General features: G+C 44.0%; 1 protein-coding gene across 1 annotated transcript in view; it reads left to right on the forward strand.

The window, feature by feature from the left end:
* The window catches only part of CACNA1D (calcium voltage-gated channel subunit alpha1 D), a gene marked incomplete at its 5' end in the record, with an annotated part of 318,918 nt that overhangs the window by 178,159 nt on the left and 113,775 nt on the right, over positions 1–26,984 (forward strand). The window contains one exon of the mRNA XM_079934343.1: positions 5,362–5,465. Coding sequence (XP_079790469.1) covers positions 5,362–5,465 — 104 coding nt within the window. The remainder of the gene's footprint in view (positions 1–5,361; positions 5,466–26,984) is intronic.

Here is a 26,984-nt window from a genome sequence, read left to right on the forward strand (position 1 = left end):
GTATGGCTCAGGGCTGCCTCTCCTTGTTCCTGACAGAGCCAGAAAGGTTTGCTGTAAATGAAGAGCAGTCATATTTTAACAGCCATTTCTCAGAGCTGGGTTTGTTGGTTTACTTCTGTGTCTGATAGAATTTGAAAAAGCTCACAGAAGTTTAGAAATTATTTTCCATGACACAGAGTTGCTGGGAAAAACAACTGACTTGCAGATTTTGAGCCTAAATCCAAGTCCAAATGGGATTAACCAGGATTCCAATAATGACTTGTTAAAAGACAATGGGTCATAACATACTTCTTGAATGGTCAGTCTCTAGTTAGAAGGCCTGCAAGTTGAGTAGCTTCCGACAGGATCTAAATTTCAGACACTTTATAGGATTTCCCATTCCTCTGTGACTTCAGGGAACATAGCGTATAACGGTTGTAAATAGGTTTTTGCTTCCCTTCACAAGTGAACTCCATGCATGCAAGATTGTAGAGGTCCCTATATATGTTCAGTGTTAGGCAAAGAAGACATGTTTTTATTTTCATCCCCAAAGTGTGAGTCTAGTTTGGTAATAAGGTTTTTAAAACATCACCAACGTGTTATATCTTGTTTTTCTCTCTCCTTTTTGTGTTGTCATAGGGGAGTGTGTGTGTGTGTCTGTGTGGGTTTGCACATCTGTTATTTATATCCATAACACAATGCCTTTTGTGAAGAGGAAGAAGGAGGGAGATTATATTGGATGAGCCAAGGCCATGGCCATGCAAGGGGACCCTCTAATTAGGTAAAGGGTTTGTTTTCAGTATTATCTTCTAAGCTGTAACTCCTAGTTAGGTTAGCAGAGGGCTCAATCCAAGTCTTCCCTTGAATTTCTGATAAATAGGAAAAGCGTCATCCAGATAGCCCAAACTCTGATCCTTCCCCCCAAAACAGTACAGAAGACAACATTTTGATTTAAAACAAATAAATGAAAAACCTGTGACTCCTCTCAGCTCTGTTCTCCCTGTTTTCACGGTGAATTGCCATTGCCGATCCAACATGCCCTGACTAATGGACAATTTTATACTTTATGTTATGTTTCTGCACACTGATTGTCTCATGACAGTCTTCCTGTCGCTGAGCTAGTGAAAACTCTGGGAGCGTGTGATTAAACGAGAGAAAACACGTACCCAGAAACAAAAGTTGCTACTTGCTTTCCTGAGAACCTCTAAGTATCACCTAGGATGATATAATTATTACCTCTGTTTTTCATATGACAATCACAGAGCTAATAATTTGACAACATAATAATTACATTCTCTATGAATTACATGGCATCTTTATTCTGATGGAGGAACTCCAGTAATTTATCAACATTATTCCAGTCTATATCCCAATATAGAAGGTCTGGGAAACAGTGGAATATAGACTCCTGAACATCCCCGAGGTCCTACCGCTAGAGCAAGTGGTACTTGATTTAGAACAGGGGTCTACAGACTTTTTTTATAAGGGGCCAGATAGTAAATTTATTTGGCCTTGCAGACTGTAATGTCTCTGTCCCAACCACTCAGTTCTGCCCATGTCGCTTGGAAGCAGCCGTAGACAACATGTAAACATGTGGCTTCGTTCCAATATTTATGGACGCTGAAGTGTGAATTTTGTATCACATTCCTGTGTCATGAGATACTCCAGATTTTTTTCCTACCATTTAAAAATGTAAAAGCCATGTTTAGCTCACGAGCTGTACAGAAGCAGGTGGTGGGCTGGTTTGGCCTGCAGGTCACAGTTTGGTGACCCCTGGTCTAGACTAGAACCTGGCGCTCTTTCCTTGGCATTTTTCCACCGTCAGAGGTTTTCGAGCCCTTCGGAACACTAGGGGGCAGCTCAGTGATGTCTTCCAGAGTGTTCACTAAGACCGTAGCCTCTGAAACACATCAGGTTGCTTTTAATTACTTGTTTATTACACTTACTATCTCAGCACAGAGATAGGCAGGAGCCAGGGCCCCAGCCTTCTTCATGCTTTATGGGCCACAGGCAACGGGAAGCCACACAGCTGTGCACAGAACAGAAGATCCCTGCCCCGCACAGTGCCCGGCCCAGAGCAAGTGATCAGCAAACACCAGTTACTGTTACTCTTTAAGTGCATGATCCCATTGCCTCACTATAGATGGGCCATGTTTAAGTGCCTGTTTTTATCCGTAGCTAGAGTGTAATGGGAACATCTTGAGAGAGAACTGAGATTTTATTTTAAATGTTGATGGCAAGCAAAATTTCCAACCCTTTAGGCGTTTGTATATGGTGGACAAAGTCTTTGCCAGGGATGAGTTTGCATCTGGTCAGGTTCATATTCAGTCAGTGTTCTCAAGTTCAGGGATGCCTCAGTTCCCAAGAGTGCCTGGCAAGTGGTGGCAGGGTCTTGAAAAGGGACATGCGGGTGGGCCCGATATGCAGAAAGACACGCATAGAATAGGACCATTTGGATGTGTGGGGAATGGGATTATTAGTTTCTGGTGAAAAATGACTTTTTTTTAGTACTCTTTTATGAAGTGGATTCCATAAACATAATTAAGGTGCCATCTGACCTACATGCATCTGTTGTCCACAGAGGCAGAAAGGTGTAGTGCAAGGAAAAAGCCTTAAGGCTGGAAAGGGCTGGGCGTGTGACCTTGGCTAGGTCACCCAAACTCTCTGGGCTTTCATTTTGTCCACAAGATGCAGAGTAACCCTACATGATCCTATTGTTTTTTTCTTCAGCTCAGTGGAAATGTTTTTAGATGTAGGAAATTAATGAAAAGAGTATTGATTTCAGAAGAGAGCTATCCATATAAATCATTTGTGGCCTTTTGCCTTAGTGCCAAGCTCTTTTCTCAGTGAGCATACTTATGGCAGTGCTGGCTGTATGACTCAAATGGGAAGTTCCCTTGGCCAAGCTGTCCGTCTTATTCATTCAAGGTACCAGGGAAATCCCTCTCTAGTTAGCCAGCAGCTTGTGTTTCTGCCCCTTTCTCTGATTCCACGCTCAGGGGAGCGACAACCAATGTATCAAGTTTCTAGTAGGAGTTGCAACAGTTAGAAAAACAAAAAGCCTAGGTTAGCCTTTACTCGGAGATACGGATGTGCGTCTCAGCCTTTGAGGTGAGGGGAAACTGAAACTAGGTTATTTCCTGAGTACCAGATGACACCACACGATGACTTTGATATAAATGTTTTAAAAATCTAAATTGAAATGCTCGAGCTCCTCCCGATTTTTCCATTGCTGACAAAGACCACTCAGACAAAATCCCAAGCAGAGTCTCTATTTTCCTATGGGTATTATTTCGGAGACCAGCTTGCCAGTTCTCACTTGTTCCATGTGTATGGTAAGCCTCTGAAAAAGAGACCTGGGTTGAGGAGATTTCTTTGGGAGAAAGACTGGCCCTTAAAGCTTAATTTTGGTTGCTCCTTCCCACCCTCTGGAGATCTATAGAGTCTCCTGTGGCCTTTGTTTTCCCCTTGGCCCCTAGCTGTTATTCCAGGTGATATTTCTGATTTGAGCAAATGGGAGTCTGTTGCACACTTACTTCTAAGTTCTTTACTTAAAAAAAATGTTCCCTCCTAAGTTGGAGCAGACAGCTGTTCCTGGAGCCATTCTCTGGAACATGGGACTGAGGCCTCAGAGAGGATGGGTGGGGCAGGTGCTCGGCTGACGGCTGGCCCACTTTTCCAGAGTTGTGGGAGAGCCGGGTCTCCGGTGGGAGTCCTGGACGTGCACATCCTTATTCCCCGTGAGCAGGCCCACTCACCCCTGTCATGTGCACTCCTCTTGTTACAACAGAGGGGAAGCCGGCCCAGAGAGGTCTCTGTGGAAGGCCCTGGCTCCAGGCTGGGCTCTGGTCCCTCCACCAGGCAGCCTGTTTCTTCTCCTCCACGTCTGGATTATTAAATATGTTTAGCGGTATAGTTGCTTTGGAAGAATTACCCTTGGCCTTCCTGCTGAAATTAGTTTATCCAGCTTAATGAGATCAACAATTGCAGCCACGGCCCTGCCTCATTCATTACTCTAATTGCCGATGTAAGATGTGCAGACTGATAGCAGTTCTATTAAGCACATCCATTTTCATGTGGCCAAACAGGTGTTTCATAAGGGATTTAATGCCCTCTCCCTAGACTTCAGCAGCAGATGTTAGGTAATTTTTTTTTTTTTTTAATGTTCTCTTTTTCCGTTTGGTTTCTGCATGAGGCAGACAGTGAAATGCTTGAGCTTCGGTCTGTAAAGCTAAAAATCTAGCGCCAGATAATGTAAAGGAAAGCACGTGCATAAAGGCCCAAGGGCCTGGCCGTGCAAGGCAAGAGCGATGAATCAGCCCAGACTATATACTGTTCTATTAGCCGAAGATTCTGGCCGTTCCAACAAAGTCAGGCCCGGGGTCATTCATTCTGTCCCCTCACCAGTCCTTAACACTTCCTCCCTGGGAGAAGTGTTTGCCCAATTTAACGTGATCTGTGCTGCCGGAAAGTTCCATCCAGCCGTGAACCTGAAAGCACTTGTTTGCTCCATCACGAAGGCTGCTCATGGTCAGACCTCTCCTGGGAAGGCGTATCCGGGAGGCCATGTCTGACTGTGCTGCCTCAGCTTGTCCTAGAAGCAGGGACACCAGGTTCCTGTGGAACAGCTCACCGCTGGAGCCAGCTCCCCCAGGGTGGGTCATGTAGGTTCAAGCTAGGTGTGGAGGATAAGGGCTTCTTTCCTTCTCCTGGGTCCTTCCTATGGGTCCAGTTACAGAAAAAGATGTCATTCCCCAAAGCACCCCTGCATGTGTCAGCTAGGTGACTTCTGAATACTTTCCTTCTTTGCATTAATTTAGCTGTGCTTGCACTCGCTGATAGCAGATAATCCAGATTTAAAGTGGGTTAGGTTTCCTTGGATTGGTTGGCTTCCAGTGGAAAGTTATTATTTTAGGGTTTTTTTTTTTTTAAAGAAAAGAATTTATAGAGTCAAATGTTGCAAATTTGTCTCTATAACTAAGACTTTTCCACCATCACAAATTTTGAAAGCAAAAATAGTACTGACAACTTGGGCAGAGTAGAAAATAGTTCCCAGCTAAGCACTAGTTTTGTCTTCTGTCAAGATCTTTTCTGAAAATCCCTTACCGAGGCAGTTTCCTGTGAGAAGGAACCAAACCCCAGCTGATTGCCCCAGCAGTGGCCAAAGTTGGCTTTATTTACCCTGAAAGCGTTGATGGCTCTGTGTGCGTGTGCGTGTGTGTTTCGGGAATATATAATGAATGTGCATTGGCTACTGTTGTCTGATTTGAAGCTAAGTAAATGTTTAATTAAATGTATAGAATGCTGTCTCTAATGTAACCCTCTCTCCTTATTAGATTCTCTTATTAACCCACTCCTATGAGACCATCTTATTTCTTACAGATGAATGATGCTATGGGATTTGAATTGCCCTGGGTGTATTTTGTCAGTCTCGTCATCTTTGGGTCATTTTTCGTACTAAATCTTGTACTTGGTGTATTGAGCGGGTAAGCTACACCTCTTTCATCTTGAAAGCAGAGTCCCGAGGACAGTTGCCAAGACCACACAGGCTTTGCTAGATGGGGGCCGCCGGGTGGGTGCCAAGCATTTTATGTGTCCTCCAAGATACTTCCTTTTCTGCTGAGGCTTCCCAAATCAAGATGTTTCCTGGAACCTTACCAGCCTTCATGAAAGAAAGCTATAGGATAATTATTGACCAGAAATTAATCAGCGTTGTCACCTGGGATTTAAATTGTTGGCATTGCTTGCCCATTTGTCCTAAAAGAAGATACATCTATAATTGTGTTATTGGCCTGGATCCAGATATAATGCCGATTAATTGGTACAAAACAGTAGCTAAATGATTTTTGGTAGGTCGCGTTTGTAGGCTTCAGCAGCAGAACCTGTCCTTATTGAAAGAACAAAAATGGAAGGCCCATGGCGGCGTCCCCTTCTAGGAGCACCAGTCTTTAATCAAAGCCCTAGTGGTCCAGCAGCTGTTCTTGGGGCTCTGCTCTTTGGCAAATGGATAACTGATAACTAATCTCCTTACATTTTACAGGTAAATGATGCGATAGGATGGGAATGGCCATGGGTGTATTTTGTTAGTCTGATCATCCTTGGCTCATTTTTCGTCCTTAACCTGGTTCTTGGTGTCCTTAGTGGGTAAGCAGTTGGCTCCGTGTTCCACATTCTGCTGCTGCCGTGTGTCAGGCGGCTCTGCGTGTCCCCCAGCTGCTCCCTGCGGCTTTCTCTGCATGCATGTGGACTCTGATGTCCCCTCTGTGTGTTGCTTTTGGACTAAACTGTGATTCTTTCTGCTTGTGTCTGTCTGTGAGATTCTGTGTTTCTGATGCTTGCCAAATACTATTAATTTAATGGAACCATTTCTCCGAAGCCAGTCACGTTAATATGCCAGTGTGTAGAAGTAGATTAAAAGTGAGTAAAAGGATTCCCAGCCTTGGTCTCCCCCCAGGAAAGGGCCTTTGTCTTTTGTGGTTTTCTTCCCATTAGCACATAACCTGGCCCTTTTTACCTGCAGTTTATCATGATGATTTCCAGTGGTGTTTCAGATTTCATGGTAAAAGAGAAATAAGCCTAGATTAGCACATAAATACTGAATAGTTTCAAACTCTCACATCCTTCAGATCGAGATCGTTTCTTAGCTTGGTTTTCTGCTGCTGTCACTGTGAGAATGCTCCCTTCAATTCATTTTTAATCTTAACTTGTAGAATCTGTCTTTAATGCAGGGTAATAATCAGCTTTTGCCCCTAAATTGCCTATGGCCTTATCATCGTCCATGTCACTCGGTCACCAGTTTTGAAATTTCATCTTGTTGACCCCCTTGGCTCAGTGGATTGACAGGGGGTTCGCTGGAGACTGGGTCAGGAGGGGGGCTTTGCCCTGCCTGTAGTTGCCATCCCAGAGCCCTTCTGGGCAGCTCTGCGTCCTCCCCATCCCACAGACACCTCAGACAGGGGAGTACCCCAGAGAAGGGAATCAGGGCTCTCCAGACTCTCAGAAGCAGAGCCAGTATATAGCCATTGCCGGGGCGGGGTCGGGGCTGGGAGTGCGACCGAGGCCCGGGAGGTGCCCATCTCCCCAGAGGAGCGTCTGTCGCGCCCTGAGCTCAGACATCCTCAGGAGACACTGTTGATAGGCTTCATTCCCAGTGAGTTTATCTACTCCTCACTCACTCTATCTGTGCCTTTCCAAGCTTGTATCTTGGGGGAGGTGATGTCTTCGTGTAATGCTGAGTCACTGGAGAGACCTTTCTCGCATTTTTCTCAACACTGCCTTTTCCAGAGCAGAAAGCAGAGCCAGTGATCCATCTCTGCTTCCTTTCCTCATCTTCCCTCTAACCCACCCTGCCTGTTTTCAGGGATAACACGTTTAGAATTCTCCTTGACCGAGCGTGGTCACTTTTACACCGTGGATGTACACTGTCCTGTGAAGCCCTGTCTAGAAGTGGCCCTGAAGCCCGTGCCCCACAGTGAGGGGAGTAGGGACTGAGTTGGGGGTGTGACAGCTTACCCCCTGCCCCCCACCTCAACCAAAGCTTCCTTCTATAGATAAATGGCTCTTTGAGCCTCATGTTCTTTCACTTAAAACCTTAAAAGTGCCTTCCTCCTAGTGACCCGCCACGGCCTTAGGTTAGTGTCGGGATGGTAAGGGTGGAATGTATCCCTGGAGAAACAGCATCGTGTTGACCTTACCACAGAAACGGCCCGTACAAGGGTAACAGCAATCCCGTTGTGAATTCCTGGCACCCCGTGCCTCCTAAACCCAACTAAACTGAGGCCGTGGAGGCGATTGATCTTAACAGTGCCAGTGACATGCCTTATCTCTGCGCTCCCAGAGCAGGAACATCACCCCTGCGTGATGAGGCAGCTTAAAAAGGAAAACGGGGAAATGGGAGGGAGGGCCTCCTTGTTAGATGGTAGGTGTTAAATGTGCACTCCGAGGGGGGTGGTGCCCAAAGCTGGAGGATAAAAACAGGCACACACGGTGGTGGAACAACCAGCGGACTAAAATATATTTTGGGGAAAATAGTAAGTAATTTAAAAACAGTTTGGAATCAGAACAAAACTAGATCCCTTATGAAGGAGAGCGCAAATGACACGTGAATTTTTACAATAAAATCCGAGATTTCGCAGCAGTTTTCAGTCCGTTCCATGATGTGGGGCTGCAACTGACTCTGCACCACCTGTAAGACCACTTGGGTAGGAAATGCTAAGCCGTGCTCTGTGGAAAGGAAGAGCCACGTCTGCAGAGCAGAGTCGGGCATCCGCGTTCGCTAATTCGGTCAGCTTTTCCTGAGTTCCTGTTGAGTGGCCGGCTCTGGGCCAGAAGCCGGGGTGCCAAGATGTCGAAGACACAGATGGGGGCCTTGTGCTCAGACAGTCATTGTCTCGGGCGTGGGGAGGAAACTGTTGTTAGGCAGTGCAGGATGGCCAAGCTAGAGTAGAGGTGGAGACGGAGCGGCTGTGAAAGCTGCCTGTCTGTGAGCTGGCTCTTGAAAGATGATAAGGGGTCTCTGGGGGTGGGGGTGGAGAAACCGGAGAAGGGGCTGCTCCTACCTCCCCTAACAATTAGTTACCCAGGCTCCTCTGCCTGGGTTCTCCTCCTTGACTTTCCCCCAAAGCAACACAAAATCCAAATGGGTCATTTGTATTCATTTTCTTGTTAAAGAAATGTAATTTTTTTTTAAATTTTAGTTTTAGTCTTAGGGTTCTTCGCAATTTTTTTAGGGGACACTGGAGGGAATACAAAAAATGTTTTAAATGTTTTAAATAAATGTTAAAAGGAAGACAACTTATGTCGCATAGCCCCTTAGGGACCATCAGACCAACACAAATGTAATTCCGAAAGGCCCAAATTAAAAAGTTCTCCTGTTTTAGACACTTAAGACCGTGCTGCTGCTTTCTAATGAAGAATCATTATAAGATGCTGTGTGTCTTTAAGTCTGTTAACCATTTGGAAATATTTGTTGCTCCTTTTTTTTTTTTTTTTTTTGCACACTTGTTTTTGGTGTTGGTACGTTTTTAAAGCATTAAGACTGATGCTTTGGGAAAATCTTTGCTTTTACGCAGACCGTTCTTCTCAAGGTGAGTGCGAGGTGCACGAACTGCACGCCCGGCGTAGCCAAACGTGATCCTGGATGAAGACGTTTTTCTCTGGTGCTCATGCTCTGTGGGAGGAGCCGAGAATATCTGTAACTAGAGTTGTGATTTCACATTAAGTCGTCATTAAGGAGATGGTCCCATTTTGACAAGGCATTGGAAAGACTGTCTCGATTAAGTCTACAATTCAGACTATGTCTGTTCTCATGGTGGCTTTGATGATTTTTCACTTTTAAAATTGTTCAGTTAACCCTTGTCCCCGTTGAGGTTTTTGTCCGTAGATAGGTAAAATAAGAGAACACAGCGGTGTTTCCGCGCTTTGTTTCTTTAGAATCACTGCCAGATTCCCGGGGGGAAGTGGTGGTCATGGACAGTGGGCTTGTGTCTTCACCTGCAGGGCCCACCTGATGCCAGGCACACCTGCGGTAAGGTAGAGGGCCCTCTGAGCCGCTGTGGTGTGGGTCAAACCCCCAAGAAGGGACTGATAGATGAGAAGGGAACTGGAAGACCTTGCTTCTGATCCTGCCAGTGTCACCCGCTAACTCTGGGACTTCACTTAGGAGCCCTGAGCCTCTGTCTCTTGACCCCTCAAATGGGGAAGATGCTCCCGTGCTGCCCCTCCTGCCGTAGGGTAGGTGGCTTTAGGTCAGCTCATGAATGTAGAAGTGCTTTGAAAAATATGTACTATAAAGAATTTTACTCATTGAATCTATCTTTCTCTTAAATCCACGGACCTCCTCCCAGTCCCCTCCCTGGGTGAGGTGGGAACAGCTGAGGGGCTGTTTGGAAACTATCTGAAGTGTCCCATTTTCTGGATTTTCTGGATTTCCCAGGAAGTGACCAAGAGAAACGAGCTATGTACGCACAGTAATACTGTACTCGGTGCCCCCCCAAGAGGAGGCCGTGGAGGTTCTTTGTCAGCTATAAAGTATGACGCGGCTGTAAATCATGATTGAGGTTATGTCTGACGGTGATTTCTCGGCACGAATAGAGGGGCCTGGCACTTCTGTAACATATGGTGAAACACTGGCTTTAGAGTCGGATAATCAATACTTGACTCCTTGCTCTCCTTTTTACCAACTGTGAGATCTGGTGAAATGACCTGCCTCTTAGAGCCTCACTTTCCTTGTCTGTGAAATGATGTTAATAATATTCACCGTGTGGAGTTGCGTGAGGATTCAGTGAGCTGAAGAGTGTGGAGAGCTTGGTTATCGTTATGGCGATAGCGTGAATAAGAGTATATAAAACGGGATTTGATGCAAGAAAAATCTAATCAAGGCAGTCCTTTTAAGCTAATTTTTTTCCCCTGTGACCAGGCCTATAGATTGGGTTTAATTTGCATGACTCTTTTACTCAGGAGTTAATAAACGAAGTATTCTCTACTGCTCTTTGCTTGTAGAGGATCTAATGTTCAAAAATGCTATCAGAGGTGCGGGAAGGTACAATGAAGATGAAAATATTTAGAAGCTGGTAAATCATAGGTCCTTGCTGAGGAAGGATTTGATTTGCCTTTGTCTTTGTTTCTGCCAAAGAAAGACTAAGGACCCACGATGCCTAGACAGGTTTTGATGTCTGTTAGATGGATTTCTCCTAAGAAGTTTAGATAATCTCTGATATTTATTATAGTGGCAGTCATATCCCCGGCACTTAACAATGGCCAGAAAGAGATTAGATAGAAGACCCTTAAGAGATTAGTGTAATATAACCCAGACTTCAATGCATCTGTTCTCTGTCGGCCTTTGAAGTCAGAACCCACATGCCATTGTTCATAGTAAATCCAAAGGGCAATTTTAGGATCCTATGCTATGAATGTTTTTTCTGTTCAGTTGTTTTTAATACTGTTGTCTTGGTGCCTGGATGTTCCTTGCCAAAAAATGTTTAAAAACTCTATTTTCTTTTATAAATTCAGTATCGTACTATGAAGGTTCTTGAATTATTTACCAAACTATGACCAATGTTGAGATGGACCTCTATCCTAATCACTTTTTTAAAGGAAAAAAGTGATTAATTTCATCTCCTAATCCTTAGACTCGATTCACATTTGTCCAGAACATTCCATTTCTCTTCAACCCATTTGGTTTCTCTTTAATCCACAATAATTGGGGGGAAAGGATGCTTGGTGATTGGTTGAAAGTGTTGGGATAAAAAACCTAGACAAAGATTCAGGCATGGCTACTCTACCTACCTGTGTTACTGTTGGTATAAGGAAGTGGAGACGGGTGGTGTTGGGGGGCGGGCACTGTACTGAATAGGTTCAGGTTTGGGAGGGCATCATAATTTACACCCTGGCCCATTAAATTCACACCATTATGAGCCATGGTCAATCGGAGATTGCCTCTAATTTCCTCCCCTTGAATGTTGGCTCAGCGGGCAAAACGTACCAGGTAGATGGTGGTGTTTGCTTGAGGAGACATACCTTCTCGGAATAGGCATTCATATAAATTATTCATGACTGGGATTAGAATTAGCTCTCATTAAATATTTGACCAGCATCTGCTGACAAAAAATAAACAACAGAATTTCTTCCTGTACATAAACATATCTACATCTTAGAAGAGTAGTTGAATTGCTTGCAACGTTGAAAGGGGTATAGTTAGGTAATGGGATAACCAGGCTCTCAGCATGGTTGGTTACCACTGTTTTACAGAATAAAATTATATTGAGTTAATGAGTTATTTCCATATCTTGACCAACACACTAAGAAAGCACCCCGAGATCTAGTCCAAAAACAAAGGGACAGTGGAGGGTATTTGTAGATAGTTCTTACAATTAAAAAAAAAGATTTTCCTGTGCGTAATTAGTGATGATCAGGCTACCAGAATTCCAGACACGTTTAGCTGGATTTGTCTTTGGTTTGACTAGACTCATAGGTGAAAGAGTTGTCCATACAGTTGGAGGTCTCTTTTCTTGAACTTGGAAGTAATGTCGGGAGTGGGGTTGAAAGCTGAGGGAGAGATCTGTGGTCCTTTAGTAACTTCACATGGTTTGGTTTTGGTAGAACAAGAAATTAAGCCCCACTTCAGCTTTACGTGGAAGAATGCTAAATTTCCTTTTTCTAATAGAGAACCGTGTTAAACATTTATATATACTTTTAAGCGCTGAACTTTCCTGTTGCAGAGTTAAGATGCTGTCGGGGGTGGCTGACAGGTGGATGCGGGTGCTGTAGGTACGGTGGTACCTGAATGAAGCGCATAGGCTGGTAGCCACACCTGACATTAACAAGTGAGCGGTAACCTCTCCGCCGCTGGCTCGAAGCGACTGTTTCCATAGAAATGGCTGTTGGGATCAGTGGAAATGAGGTAAGTGAAAGTTTTCCCTGATCCTTGTTTCCATCAAGCTGACGCCTGTTCCCCTGGCAACAGCAGTGGACAGCAACCAGGCACTAGCAACAGATTCAGGAGAGCTCTCTCACTTGTCAGCTGTGGCTATCATCTATTCCGAACCGAATCCTTTTTTATAACACTTGGCAAAAACCTCTGAGCACCCGGGAGGCGTCTCTGGCCACGTGTGCCCTCCTGAGCACCCACTTTGCCGATGGAGAGCTCTGTATTGAGCGAATTCATCATCGTGCTCTCATGCGGAGCTCAGCTCTTCATTAAGCCTCTGGTACCTTAATGGTTGAAATTAAAGCCATAATTTTCCTGTGTTCCCTATTCCGCTGGCGGCATTAACAATCACTGTTACTTCTGCAGTGAAGGGTTGTTTATGAATTTAATAATTTGACTTCTGTGATTGCCCTGAGGCGCTACTGTCAACCTTATGCCAGTCTTTTTTTTCCTTCTGTGTAATACCTCTTACAGGCTGGTAAAATTGCTTACGGAAATCAAATATTGGTATAGCAGGACAGCTCAGTATAGCAAGACCTTTATGTCTGGGATATAGGGAGCTCTTCTTTATTAAAGTTCAGCAGTTGTTCCTTTCCTGGAACATTTTAATATTTAAGCAGATTATGCACCCAAGGCGGAAGTATCCTTCTCCCGTATGAGACAGTGTTTGCAGGTCCCACAAAGCAAAGGAGAGCTGTCATTATTGCCCTCGTGTGTAAGGTAAGAGTGTGTGCGGAGAGGCACAGAATGAGGTGTTGGGTGCTGTCTGGTGTTAAACCCTTAAAGATACTATTTTAAAAATATTTTCTCTGAAACAAAATGAAACTCTGAGACTCAGAGCTGTATCTCTGAGAATCGAATGAAGATATGGCTCCACAGCGTTACGAGAATTTAAATTGGCTGTGTAAGAGAGGACTGAAAAAAATGGTGAATTTCCTGTCTTGGAGGGCTTTCTGAATGACTTTGTTCCCGAGAATCTGGATGAGGGCAACTATAATAATTGGAGGGCTTTCTGAATGACTTTGTTCCCGAGAATCTGGATGAGGGCAACTATAATAATTGGCTTGGAGGCGATATTTAGGACTAACCCTGTACCACTGGATCGGGTTCAGTGCAACAGACTAATAAACAGAAAATCTTGCTCGATATTTTTCTCTCTCTCTTGGACTTCTTAAGAAAAAAGGACTTATTCATTCAATGAATATTTTTTGTGTGCCTACACAGTGGTTTCAGTGGTGAGACAAAGCAGAGTCTTGTCTTCATGAAGCTTGTATCTCATGAGGGAGACAAAAATTATAAACTTTTATAAGTTCTTTGAAGGAAAGGTGCGTGGTGCTGTGAGAGTGTTTAACAGGGAGAACAAATGTCTAGGGGAAGCGTCCTGGAGGAAGAGAAGGACAAACGAATAGCCATCATATCCAGGCAAGATGGGAGAAGACGCCCAGGGAGGGTATTACAGTCAAGGAGAAACCCATGCGAAGGCCCGACAGTGGGAAGGAACAGAGGGCATTGGAGAAACTGAAGAAAGCAGGGTGGCAGGCACTCAGGGGGCTGGGAAAGGAGGGCGAAGAAAAGAAGACAGACTGGTCAGCAGAGCCCAGATCACAAAGGTCCTTCAAGATCACATCACAGATTCTGGTCATTAGCTGAAGGGTAAAGGAACCCACTGATAAATTTCAAGCCCAAAGTGATGTGATTTATATTTGTGTTTTATAAAAATTACTCTGCTTTCTGATGTCTTCAACTTACCTTAAAATACTTCAAAAAATATAAGATAACTGGATGGATAGAGGGATGGTTAGATAGGAGCTAAAGAAAATGTAGCAAATGTTAATTATGGAAACTAGGTGGTAGACATATGGCTGTTCACTGTGTAAGTCTTCCTACTTTTATGAACATTTGAACTTTTTTCTTAACGTTGGAAAACTTCAGCATATAAAAATCACTCTGGCTGCAGTAGTATGAATGGATTGGATGGATGCAAACTGGATGTGGGGAGACCAATTTAAGGCTATTGTAATCCTCTTCCAGCCACAATATAGTAACAGTGCCAGAATGGACCTTTTACTATAAACAACTATAAAACTGGCGAAAATATATGAAGCAGTGTTTTTTGTTTTTGTTTTTCAGAAGATGGAAATAGGCAACACAGGACTGGGTTCCTTAGGAGAAGGGAAACACATCCAGTAAGTGCCACAATTGTCCTGGCTGTCTGCCTGGAGATGCTTTTAGAATTGTGGCACAGGAGGCAGAGCCCAGAGGAGGACAGTGGTCTATTTGCTCGAGAGGCAAAGAGCAGAGTTTGAGAGGCCGAGACAGCTGGGATTTTCAGGGCAGGGTACTGGAGAGAGAGAGGTATGCAGAGAAGGGGCTCCGGAAAGCTGAATAGGGAGTCTCTGAAATCTTTGACTATATACTAAGCTGCTATGTGCCAGTTGAATTTATTGGTAGAGAACAGCTACTACAAAGCTGTGAGCTGCTGGAAATCTCAGTGTTGGGAGACAGAGGGATTCTGACCAGCTGGAATAGATTGACGTTGATGATACATTGGACATTCAAGTGAGACCTCGGAAAGGCCAGGCATTACGGGTAGGATTACCTTACCCCTGGAGTAAGAGCCACTCTAGACCTATCCCAGTCTAGACCTGCAAATCTTATAAACAAGCTTCAAAAGGATCAGGACAAGTGGCTAACTTAACACCTGCCAAAACAAGTCAACACCCATTAAAGGAAGACACCAAAACCCCAGATGTTCCCCAAATGTTTCCCCACATCATTAAAAGTTACAGGACATGAAAAGAAGCAGGAAAACGTGACCCATAATCAAGATGGAGTGGGGGCGTCAATAGAAACAAATTGAGAGAGGACAGATAAGGCAGGAAAGGAACAAAGAACATACGGGATGAACAAAAAACCAACAGCAGGATGGTGGACCTAAACCCAACTGTATCAGTACTTGGATTGAATGAAATGGGCACAGTGTTTTAATGAAAAGACAAAAATTGTCAGAGTGAATAAAAATGCAAGATACTGTAAAGACACAGATTAAAAATAAAGGGATAAATATATTAATACAAAATATATAAAATAGACTTCTATACAAGGAATATTTGCAGAGAGAGATATTTCAGAGAGAGAGACATTTCATATTCCTGGAAGGGTCAATTCATCGAGAAGACAATGATTCTGCATGAGTTTGTACCTAATAAACTTTGAAATACATGAAGAGAAAGCTGTCAGAATTAAATGGAGAAATCAATAAATCCACAAACAGATGAAAATTTTATAGTTCTTTCAATAACTGAAGAGCAAGGGCATGAAAAAAACTAAATATAGATAACATCTGAACACTACCAACCAGAATGTCCTAACTGGTACTTACAGAACACTGTATCCGATAACTGCAGAACACTCATTCTGTTCAGGAGCACCAAGATAGACCACGTGTGGACTGTATTAAAAAAAAAAAAGTCTCACTAAGTATCAAAAGATTTAAATCTTGCAGAGTACATTTTTTCTAATAGCAATTGATTTGAAATAGAAACCGGTAACAATACGCTGTCTAGAAAGTCCTTCAGATACTGAAAATTAAATGATACATCTCTAAATAACTTACAATTCAAAAAAACATTACAATAAAAGTGAGAAGTTTTTTAAACAGAAAGATATTAAAAATACATCTCAATTTGCATTATCCATCTAAAGCAGTGCTTAGAAATTTATAGCTTTAAATGCCTATATTAGTAAAGAAGAAAGGTTTACATTCAGTGGTCTGTATTCCCATCTAAGAATCTAGAAGAGCAAAGCAAATTAAATCCAAGGAGAGTAGAAAAAAGAAATAAGCACATAAGTCAGTAGAAGAGAAAATGCAAGAAATAGGTAAAGTTAACAAAGGCAAGAGTGGACTCTTTGAAAAGCTTAATAAAGTTAATAAATCTTTAGCAAGACTAATCAAAAAAGAAAAATCGATCAGTATTAGAAACGATGGAGGGTATGTCAACACAAGTATTACAGACATTAAAATGATAACGAGACTAGGGCAATAAATTCAGTGACTTAGGAGAAATGGACAAATGCCTTGAAGAGCACAGCTTATTAGAACTGACTCAGAAGAAAGAAAAGACTGAAGAGGCCTATATTCACTTTTCAAATGGAATTCAGAATCATAAACCTTCTCTCGCAGAAAACTGGGGGCCTCAGTGATGTCAAAAGTGAATTCTGTCAAACAATTTAGAAAGAAAGAATATCATTTCTAGAAAAAAATCTCTTTTAGATAATAGAGGAGGAAGGGGACATTCCCTAACATATTTTTATGAGGCCAGAATTACCTCAGTACCAAATGCAACAGACAAAAGAACAGTCGTTTTCATTAATCTAGATGTAAAAATTCTCAAATACTAACAAATTAAATCTAGCAATTATTAAAAGAATACTACCTCCTGACCAAGTGGGGTTTATCTAGGAAACACAAGGTTAGTTCACCTTTGGAAAATCAAACAATGTAATTTACAATATTAACAGAAGGAAGGAGAAAAATCATATGATCATCTCAGAAAATGCCACCAACAGTATTCTGTAATATTCATGATAAAAAGCTCTTAGCAAACTAGGAATATGTGGAAACTTCCTCAACCTGAAAAAGGTTATCTACAAAAAAACCACAAAAACTGTAACTGACAACATACTTAATGGTGAAAGCCTGGATGCTTTTTTTTTTTTTTCTTTGCGGTACGTGGGCCTCTCACTGTTGTGGCCTCTCCCGTTGCAGAGCACAGGCTCCAGACGTGCAGGCTCACAGGCCCAGCCGCTCCTTGGCATGTGGGATCTTCCCGGACCGGGACACGAACCCGTGTCCCCTACATTAGCGGGCGGACTCTCAACCACTGCGCCACCAGGGAAGCCCACTGGATGCTTTTTTTCCCTGAGATTAAGAACAAAGTAATCATTCCTCTCTCACCCCTTTTGTTCAGCATTATACTGGAAGTACTGGCCAGTACATTAAGGCAAGTAAAGCATATAAAAGGCAGAAAGATTAGAAAGAAAGCAAAAGCTATTTCTGTTGACAGAAAACATGATTGTCTACTTAGAAGGTCCTAACAAATTGCCGGAAAACCTACTAGAATTAATAAGTGAATATAGCAAGGTCTCAGGATACAAAAATCAATTATATTCCTTCCACAAGCTGCAAGCATGTGGAAAATGAAATTTGAGAAAATATGATTTACAATAGCATTAACAAGTTAAAACCCTTAGGAATAAAGATAAGAAAAGATACGGAAGACCTCTGCACTGAAAACTACTGGCTAGTAAAATTAAAGACGATCTAGGTAAGTGATGATGGCCCGTGATCATTTGGTCTGGACTGGAAGATTCAGTATTTTTAAGATGTTGAATTTATCTGCATTCCTCAAATTTATCTATTAAGTGCTGTCCCATTCATAAATGCTAATGGCTTTTTTAAAAACAACTGACAAGATGATTTCAATATTTATATAAATTGCAAAGGACCTATAATAACGAAAACAATCTTGACAAAGAACAAAGTTGGACGACTTACACTACCTGATTTCAAGACTTCCATAAGGCTACAATAAATACAGTGTCATTTTGTCATAAAGATAGATACACAGAACAATTGAATGGAATAGAAAATCCAGAAATATGTGTATACGGTCAGTTGCTTTTTGACAAAGCTGCTAAATAATTCAATGGAGAAAGGATAATTTTTTTTCAGTGAAATACTGGAAAAACTAGGTATGTCTTTAAAAGAGAAGAAAAATGAACCTTGACCTTTAGGTCACACTAGACACAAACACTAATTTGAAATGGATCCTAGATGTAAGTAAAAAGCTAAAATATAAATGTTTTCTAAAAACACTTCTGCCCTTCATAAATAAGAAGTTGAAAAGAAAACCACACAATGGGAGAAAATATTCACAATACGTGTATCTGACAAAGGGTTTGCATGGAGGATATACAAGAACTCTTAAATAATAAGATAAACAGTAAACAATACAATAAACAAAAAATAATTAAAATTGGCAAAAGCCTTGAACAGATACTTTGCAAAAGAATATATACAAATAGCCAATGTGCATGTAAAGATGTTTAATATTATTAATCATCTGGGACATGCAAGCTAAAATTGCAGTGAAATTCTACTACATATGTAGAATAGTAGAATAGCTAAAATCAAAAAGACAGTATCAAGTGTTGCCAAGAGTATAGAGCAACTGATAATGCTCACATGTTGCTCACAGAAACATAAAATGGTATAAGCACTTTGGAAAAGCTTGTCAAGTTCTCATAAATGATTTGTATGTCAGCATTCATAGAGCATTGTTCATAGTAGCTTCAAATTGGAAAAACCCAAAGGTCTATCAGCAGGTAAAATAGATAATCAAATTGTGGTATCCAAGTCAAACTTTGGAATGCCATTCACCAGTAAAAACAGAATGAAGTACTAGTGCATTATCAATGATGCTGAGGGAAAGAAGCCAGGTACAAAACAGAACATATGGTGAAGTTCTGGCAAAATTAGAGGCAAAATTAGTCTATAACGTAGAAATCAGGTCATTGATTTTCTGGGGTGGGAAGAGGAAGAGTTTACTGGGAAAGGCAATGAGAGACCTTTCTGGGAGGTGTTATAAATGTTCTTTATCTTGATTGGGGTGTTTTTTACATGGTGTCAACCTTAGCCAAACCATCAACTTAAATCGTGTGCATTTTATTGTTCGTGACTTGTGTCGTGATAAAGTTGATTTTAAAATACCATTAAAATAGATTTAAGGGGCTTCCCTGGTGGCGCAGTGGTTGAGAGTCTGCCTGCCGATGCAGGGGACACGGGTTCGTGCCCCGGTCCGGGAGGATCCCACGTGCCGCGGAGCGGCTAGACCCGTGAGCTGTGGCCGCTGAGCCTGTGCGTCCGGAGCCTGTGCTCCGCAACGGGAGAGGCCACAACAGTGAGAGGCCTGCGTACTGCAAAAAAAAAAAAAAAAAAAAAAAAAAAAAAAAAAAGATTTAAAAGAGTTTTCTGCTTCTGGTTGAGATAGAGTAACAAATATCAGACAGACAATATATGTAAAACAACGGTTTTCAAGACACTGGACGTCAGGCAGTAAAGGACAGTGATCCCTGAGAACCAGGAAATAAACTAAATAAGCTCCATAATTGTTCCAGTTTACTGGCTTAAGAGAATTCCTGGGCCACGGCACAAGGAGGGGGAACGCAGGCAGAGCCCTGTGGTCCCCCTGGGTTTAGAAGATGAAGCTAAGAGTCTGCAAAAACTAAGGTGGCTAAAGTATGCAGGACAGAGTACTGGAGAGGAGAGAATTTCATAGAAAGAGAACTCCAGAAGTTCCCCCTTAAGCATTCAGCAGAGTACTTTTCAGCACATGTGTGTGAGGAAGCTGGGGAAAGAATATTTGAATGGATTAGAAAGGATGGTGTTCAGTGCTCACAGAGGGCCAGGAATATTGCCTGTTCCCACCAGCCAGACTGGAAAAACTCATAATTCACAGGACATTGGGTAGAGTACTCAGAAAGGATTTGCCTCAGTAGTGGAATTACTAGTCCTAGACTAAGTAGTGTTCCAGATTGACCTAACAGATTATTAAAGCAAGACCTGAAATGATCAATAAGTTTAGTCCAAGTTACTCAACTGCATCCCAGAACAAAGCACTGGCATATTTGTAGGGATACAAAAATATCTACCATCTAACAAGATAAAACTTAAAATGTCTGGGATTCAGAAGTCAGCAGGCATGCAAAGAAGCAGATGAACGTGACCCATAATTAGAAGATTTAATCAATCATTTGAAACCAACGCAGAACTCACTCAGATGTTAGAAGAAAAGGACACGAAAGTGTCATTATAACTATATTCCATGTATTCAAAATGTTAAGCAGAGACATGGAAGATGCAAAAAAAAAAAAAAAAAAGCCTAAAAACGTCAAGATTCCAGGAATAAATCTAATGAAAGATGTACAAGATCGTGTCTATGCAACACTTTGCTGAAGGGAATTAAAGAAGACCTCAAAAAATGGAAGGATTGGAACACTCAATTTATTAGGATGTCAGAAGACAGGTAGTATTAAGAAAAGGAGGTTGTCATGAGAAGAAAGGAAGAGAATGTGGGGCAGATACGAGTTTGGTTTGATCGTAGGAAGCTGGGAGTGTTCCTGCCTGATTCCTAGCTTCTCTGAGGCAGGGGGCAGGGTTAACTGCTGGCGGCCAGGGGGTGGGTGGCAGAGTCCTGTCTGGAGAGTCAGGGAGGTTCAAGATGGTGGTTGCAGGGAATTGGGGAGGGAGTGGACCAGAGAACTGACGTAGATGATAGGTAGCATGGAGGTCCTTTTTGAAGCTGGCGATGACGAATCCATATTGATGTCAGTCTGTCGCATCGTATGACTTTTCTGTAGCCATGTTTGACTGCTCTCACCCAGGTGTGGAGAAAGGGAGTATCTGAGGTCATCTGGGCTGAGGGGTTTGCTCTCTGTATAGTAAAAGGATGCAAGAGAGTTTAGGGTAGCAGCAAGAACATCACTAAATGGTTTACTGATGGATCATGAAATCTAAGGTAGATTAGGAGGGAAGGGGAAGCCTAACAGACTGAGAGAAAATGGGGGCGGTCAGTGGACTGGATGTTCCGAAGAGGTTAGTATTGTTTATAGTGGGAGGAGTGAGACAAGTCAACTGATCTGAGAGGAGGTTGTGGTCAGAGAGTAGAAAGCTTGAATTCATGATTAGGGGTGGTAGAATTTGGGGATCCATAGTCGTGGAGATTAATATGTCAAGGGATTGAAAAGCCAGGTGTTGGCAGGGTCAACCAAGGGCTACTGGAGTCCCCCAGGAAGATGGTAGGACTTGGCGTGAGGAGGAAGGCTGGGAGCTGGGAGCCTAAGACTTCAGTCTAGGCGGCAAGTAGGAGACAACAGGGAAGAAGGGGAGAAGGTCACATAGCCTACTGGCACTGTCCTGAAAGGAGTAGGGTTTTTTGTTTATTTGATTTTTACAGCAGGATGAGGGAGTGTTGGTCTAGATGTGAAGAGGAACAGAAAAGCAAGGAGGCTGTCCACGCCACCTTGAGACCCCGAGGTAGGTGGGGTCTGGAAGGGCTACAAGGGAAGCAAAGCAGTAAGCTTGAGGATGACCCAGGTTTCCATCAAAGCAAGGAGAAGGGCGGGGGGGGATCCCTTTGAAAAGGTTGAGGATACAGGAGAATGTACCCTCTGGAGCAGCAATTCCAGAGTGAAGAGTGAGAGGGGGCTGAGTCAGTGATGGGGAAGTTCAGAGGACCTCAGGATGACGACGCACTGGGCAATGGGGACTGGGCCTTGGACATGTGCCTTGCGCTTTGCTTGGTGACTGCCGGCATCAGTGAAGAGAGCCGAGGCTTAGTGGTGGTGAGGTCTAACGATGGGGCAGGGTCCTCAGCTAACGGAGACCCTGGCTCACTTGGTCTGGGGCGATGTTGTCCAGCCCCTGTGGTCTGGGCTCACCTGGCCTGAGATGTGTGCCAGAAGCTTCAGTCTCTGCAGAGACAGCCTGGGGCTGCTGGTAACTCCAGCGGGTGTATCCACAGCCGAGGGTTGTGGCAGTGCTGCGGCTGGGATCCCTGAGCGCTGCCCCGCCTGCGGTGGCTCCTTTGGCCCAGGGGATTCCTACTTGCTGTGGTTATTGGTCTCCACATGTCGTAGTGGGAAGAGCTCAAGTTCAGAGGTCAGAGTCTTCTGGCGACCTGACTTCCATCAGTATACTTCAGTTCTCCAAGTCAGGGTCTTCTCGCCGCTAAAGTTGACGGCCCCATTGCCATGTAGTTTTTCTTTTCTTTTTTTTAAAAATAAGTTTATTTATTTATTTATTTTTGGCTGTGCTGGGTCTGTGGGCTCTAGAGCGCAGGCTCAGTAGCTGTGGTGCACGGGCTTAGTTGCTCTGAGGCATGTTGGATCTTCCCGGACCAGGGCTCGAACCCGTGTCCCCTGCATTGGCAGGCAGATTCTTAACCACTGAGCCACCAGGGAAGTCCCCATGTGGTTTCTCTTACAATGCTGTCCTGAGAACCAAGGAGAGAAATGGATGGGAAGGGACCTTGTAGACTGTGAAGACCTTTGCAAATGTGAGGTGTGGTCAGCATTGGCTGTTCCTGTGAACAAGGAATACGGCTGTTCCTGTGAATTTGAAAAGCCTTCTTGTTTGCAGTCTGAATATTCACGTGCCAGCTGTTGTCTCCAGGGCCCCGCCCTGGAGGACCTGGAGTGACACTTGACGACCTAACCTAATTTCTCTAAGTCTGATTGTCATAAGAGTTTGTTTTGGATTCAGGGATAAAATATTAATCCACTCAGAACTAGATCATTCCCTTGAAATTCTGCTTAAAATAAATCTTGGTTTAAGTTTTCTGCCAGCACCTTCAGAGCCTCCAAGCGTTTGGGGCTTTTCGGCTCCTGAGTCTGGGAGACTTTCACTGAATCTGAAGGATTCTAATCCAGTGGGTGATGACACGCCGCCTGCCCAGAGGTGTGCTGTTCCCAGAGGCCTACCTGTCCTTGAATCATATGCCGGTACTTACAGATAGGCTTACGGAGACATACGGAGGAACTCCAGGGCACTCCCTGTGTGCACGCCAGCACCTGCACCCTCTCCCCTCCGGCTCTCAGTCAAGTGTACTTGAGCATAATCTGTACCGAGCCGTGTGCCCTGGGAGAGCAGCGGAGGGCTGGCAGGTCAGAGAGGGCTCTCCTGAGGAAGCCGGACTCGGGTGGGGCGTTGAAGGAAGGGCGTTTGTAAGGATGTCAAGAAAGGAGGATGCATCCCAGACCCCAGAAGCGGCGAGGGGAGCAGGGCCTGGTGTGGCACGCACGTCAGGAGCCAGTGCGTTGGCCAGTGGGGCCGTCGTGGTGCTGTGTGCTGTCCGGGGGTCGTGAGGCAGAAGGAAGTGCCTGGTGACGGAGGCGGGGTTTTGTCTTTAGTTCATGGGAGCTGTGGAGGCGTTTGAGTGACAGGGTGATGGAGGCGGGCCGGGCCTGGAAGGTAAAGCTGTGCCTCTCTGGGCCGAGCAGAGTGAGGAGAGCTCTGGGGCTGGGGCTGTGGCAGAGGGAGCGGGGTGTGAGGGGGTGGGACTTCCGGCTGGGGTGGGAATGAAGGAGACCTCGTGGAAGATGGTCGAGGGTCAGCGTCTCTCAGATGAGGAGAGAGCTGCGGATTTGTCAGCTCTGGGGTATGGATCACGTGAGGGAATTTTTCTTTATTACTTATTGTTGTTAATGTGTCAGTTATATATAGATCTACGCCCGGCGCTGAGCTAGGTGCCTACATAAAGTTTATTTCATTCAATCTTCTCAGCGACTTTAGTTGCTGTGTCTTTTGCCTCAGTTTTACAGATGAGGGAAGCAATGTTCAGAGAGGGTTTGTTTTTCTCAAAGTCACACAGCTAGTAAGGAAGGAATTCCGGGTAAGCTAGGGATGAAATCTGGATCTGCTCGACTCCAGAGCCCAGGCTGCTTTCTCATCAGTTGGAAGCTCTTTCTGTGTGTGATGAGGGGGTGCCCCTGGGGGATCCCATCTATCCGACTGGCTCTGTGCTAATACATCCTGAGCTGTCCCATTTCATGCTCTGCCAGTTTCTTTCTCTTCCCCCAAATTAATTACTCAAAGTAAAGGGGAATCGTGGAATATGGAGACTTCAGAGAAATTGGGGTTTTTTACCTCTTAAAACTCTTGTGAACAAGTCCCCATCTATCTCAAGAGGTCCTCTGGGATTCTGTTACTGGGGGGGGGGAATCTCTCCAAGTCCCTGAGTCTCCCCTATAATAGGATGCTCTTCCCTTGTTCTCAAGTAAGTCTGATGGTTCAGAAAGGGCACTTCACCCATCCTGTCCTTCAAGGAGAAGCTCCTCAGAGGGAGGACCCCATCACCCTTAGTGCCTCTCTCCAGGTGGTCTGCCTTTGACGTGACCAGTGAGGGAGATTTGGGCTGGAATTCCTACAGGGATTGCTTTGAGGACTTCCCAGCTGGTGGGCTCTGTTGCAGCTTTTTCCATGGGCCAGTGTGGCTCATCTGTGGTCAGATCCCCCAGCTGCCCTTTGAATAGGTGGTGCAGCCCTTTGTCCATCTCAGGCTCTTTAACCAGGCCCTTAGCAGCGAACTGTTTTGGTGCAGAAGTAGGACAGGACCTGGGCTCGCTGGTCTCTTCCCACATGTTAACTTTGAATGGTTCTGCCACCCTCCCAAGTCAGACTTCAGATACACATTTTTCTCATTTTTCTTTAGAAACCAGAATCTGACAAGTCAGATGACTTCTTAAGGAGCAGTATTTGAAGCTGTCACGAGAAGATATGATAGAGTTGTCAGGGCTCACTTGATTGATACATTTCACTTGGAGAAAGTGATGTCAGGCAAGAGGCCCATGTTTTTGAAGAACACCTCTTAAAACATGTTTTTTAGAAAACAGATTGAAACAAGAAGTCTGTAACTTTTAGCATACAACCCGGATTCTTATCATTTGGGGAAGTGCCTTTGGTAGCCATGGAAACTAACTCTTCAAAGAAAGAACAGCTCTTCTGTCCTCAGACAAGGGGATGTGGTGAAAGGAAAGTGTATTTCATTCTAAGAGGCTTTTTCTCCATGGATGACTTCTTAGACTTGTCCAGGACTCTGACTGGCTTAGTTTTTGTTTTTTGCTTGTGACAACGATGGGTGCGGTTTTAGGTGATAGAAAGTTACAGGTACGTCCCATGCAGAGCCCACAATCATGTCTTTGACATGATCATCATTAACGTAAGGCCTGAGCCTATGAAACTATGTATTTAATTCAGCCTAATCTTATCGAGCAAATACTAATGACCAGGATTTGTGATAAGGAACCAACATACAAAGATAAGACAGACACAGCCCCTCTGTCACAGAGCTTACAGTCTGGCGTGTAAGAGGGAATATTAAATAACAAATTGCGTGGCAAATTGGAGAACTGTCTTTGTAGGCTGACCCAGCTGAGTGGGGTGGTATTTGGAAGAGTAGTGAGTTGAGCCTCATTTTGGGAACAGCCTGGAGCTGAAAGAGTTCTCCGTGCCTTGGAGAAAATGAGGGAACTTTAGGATGGCCGGAGCACAGGGTTCAAGCCAGGGGAATGGTCAGAAAGGACTGGGAGAGAGAAAAGAAGACTGGACAGATCAGGCATTTGTTCTCTCCGTCCATACCCCCCTTCCTCTGGGGCAGCATAAGTGCCACCCTGTCCCTGAGCTTTGGTGTGTTCAGGCTGCCCTGCTGTCGTTCACAGAAGATAACTCACCCTAGTTATTAAAAGCTAGGAAACACCTACTTTGAAAATGGTTCATCTTCCCAAAAGACGGCAACTCTTTTCTATATAAAGCATCTTCACAGACGTTCATGTCAATAAAAGAAGCGAAGGACATGAAAAGGGGAGGATTGCTTTGAGAAAATCTCTTAATATTCCCCAGCCGTCACAAACAGAAAAATTAGAAGGCACAGGGTCCCTTCACACAAGGATTCCCCATGGAGTTTGTTTCAGGAATGAGCTCCCAAAGAAGAGTCATGATGTAGTCAGGTGATGGGAAGTGTGACTGTTAAACATTTTTCTCGACCTGCTTGCTGTGTAAACAAGCGTCCTCCATTTGCTCTTGTCTCTGGCTCGCCGGTGGCCCCCCTTCACTTCTTGGTGGCCAGTGCCTAACTTCCGTTAAAAGAGCACTGTCGTCCATTAGCCCTCTTCCCCTCCGTGGGCGTTACCTGCAAGGGAGCAGATCTTATCGATGGGGTGCTGCAGTCCAAAGCCCTCCCCCCGATTCTGGCCTATTTATTTCATGCAGAGGGAACCCATTTTGGCTGCCCCTGGCTTTTCGTGGTTGAGGGAAAACTGGAACAAAGCCAATGATTTTGATGAACTTTGAACTAAACCAGTACCAAATATTTAAAATTTGTGTGTGTGTGAAGCGTCACACACTGTTGTTGATTTTTTTTTAAATAAAACACCCAGTTTCCTCAGACTCAGACTGAACTTACGTGCTTTCCAAAACACTAAATTTAAGCAAAAATGTTTTTGAACCAAACTGCTCTTTCATCCTGTTTTATTTCCTTTATGTCTGTGTAGGGGAAATAATTTAGGTCTAAAGAAGACTGGCCTCTGCTGATAAAAATCAGTGGCTTATTTCTTCCACTTCCCCCTCCTCTTAGCCTTTTTGTGGGGGGTTTGTTTTCTCTTTTGATGACTTTCTGAGTCTTTTCTGTAGAAGTCTGAGTCCTAATGATTCCGTTGGCCTTGTTCACTGGAGGTTTTGGGGCTTGTTTGTGTTTGTTTTCTCTGTGCGTGTGTGTATAAATTTCAAAGCACTTAGCGTGTCTAAATTTTATTTGTGTGGGTTTGGTTAAAATAAACAGTACTACAACCCAAGAAGAAGCTCCATCTCTAAATCAGCACGGTTTCCAGTGGCCCATTTATTTTATGGGGCATTTGAGAAATAACAGATTCCAGAGCAGACCGTGCGTCGTCCTTCTGCACTGGTGGCAGTCCCGTTTGACCTGCGCTGCCGTTTCAGGGCGATGGTTTGCTTCAGGCTAAG

Source organism: Stenella coeruleoalba (assembly GCF_951394435.1).
Source record: "Stenella coeruleoalba genome assembly, chromosome: 10".
NCBI lineage: Eukaryota > Metazoa > Chordata > Mammalia > Artiodactyla > Delphinidae > Stenella > Stenella coeruleoalba.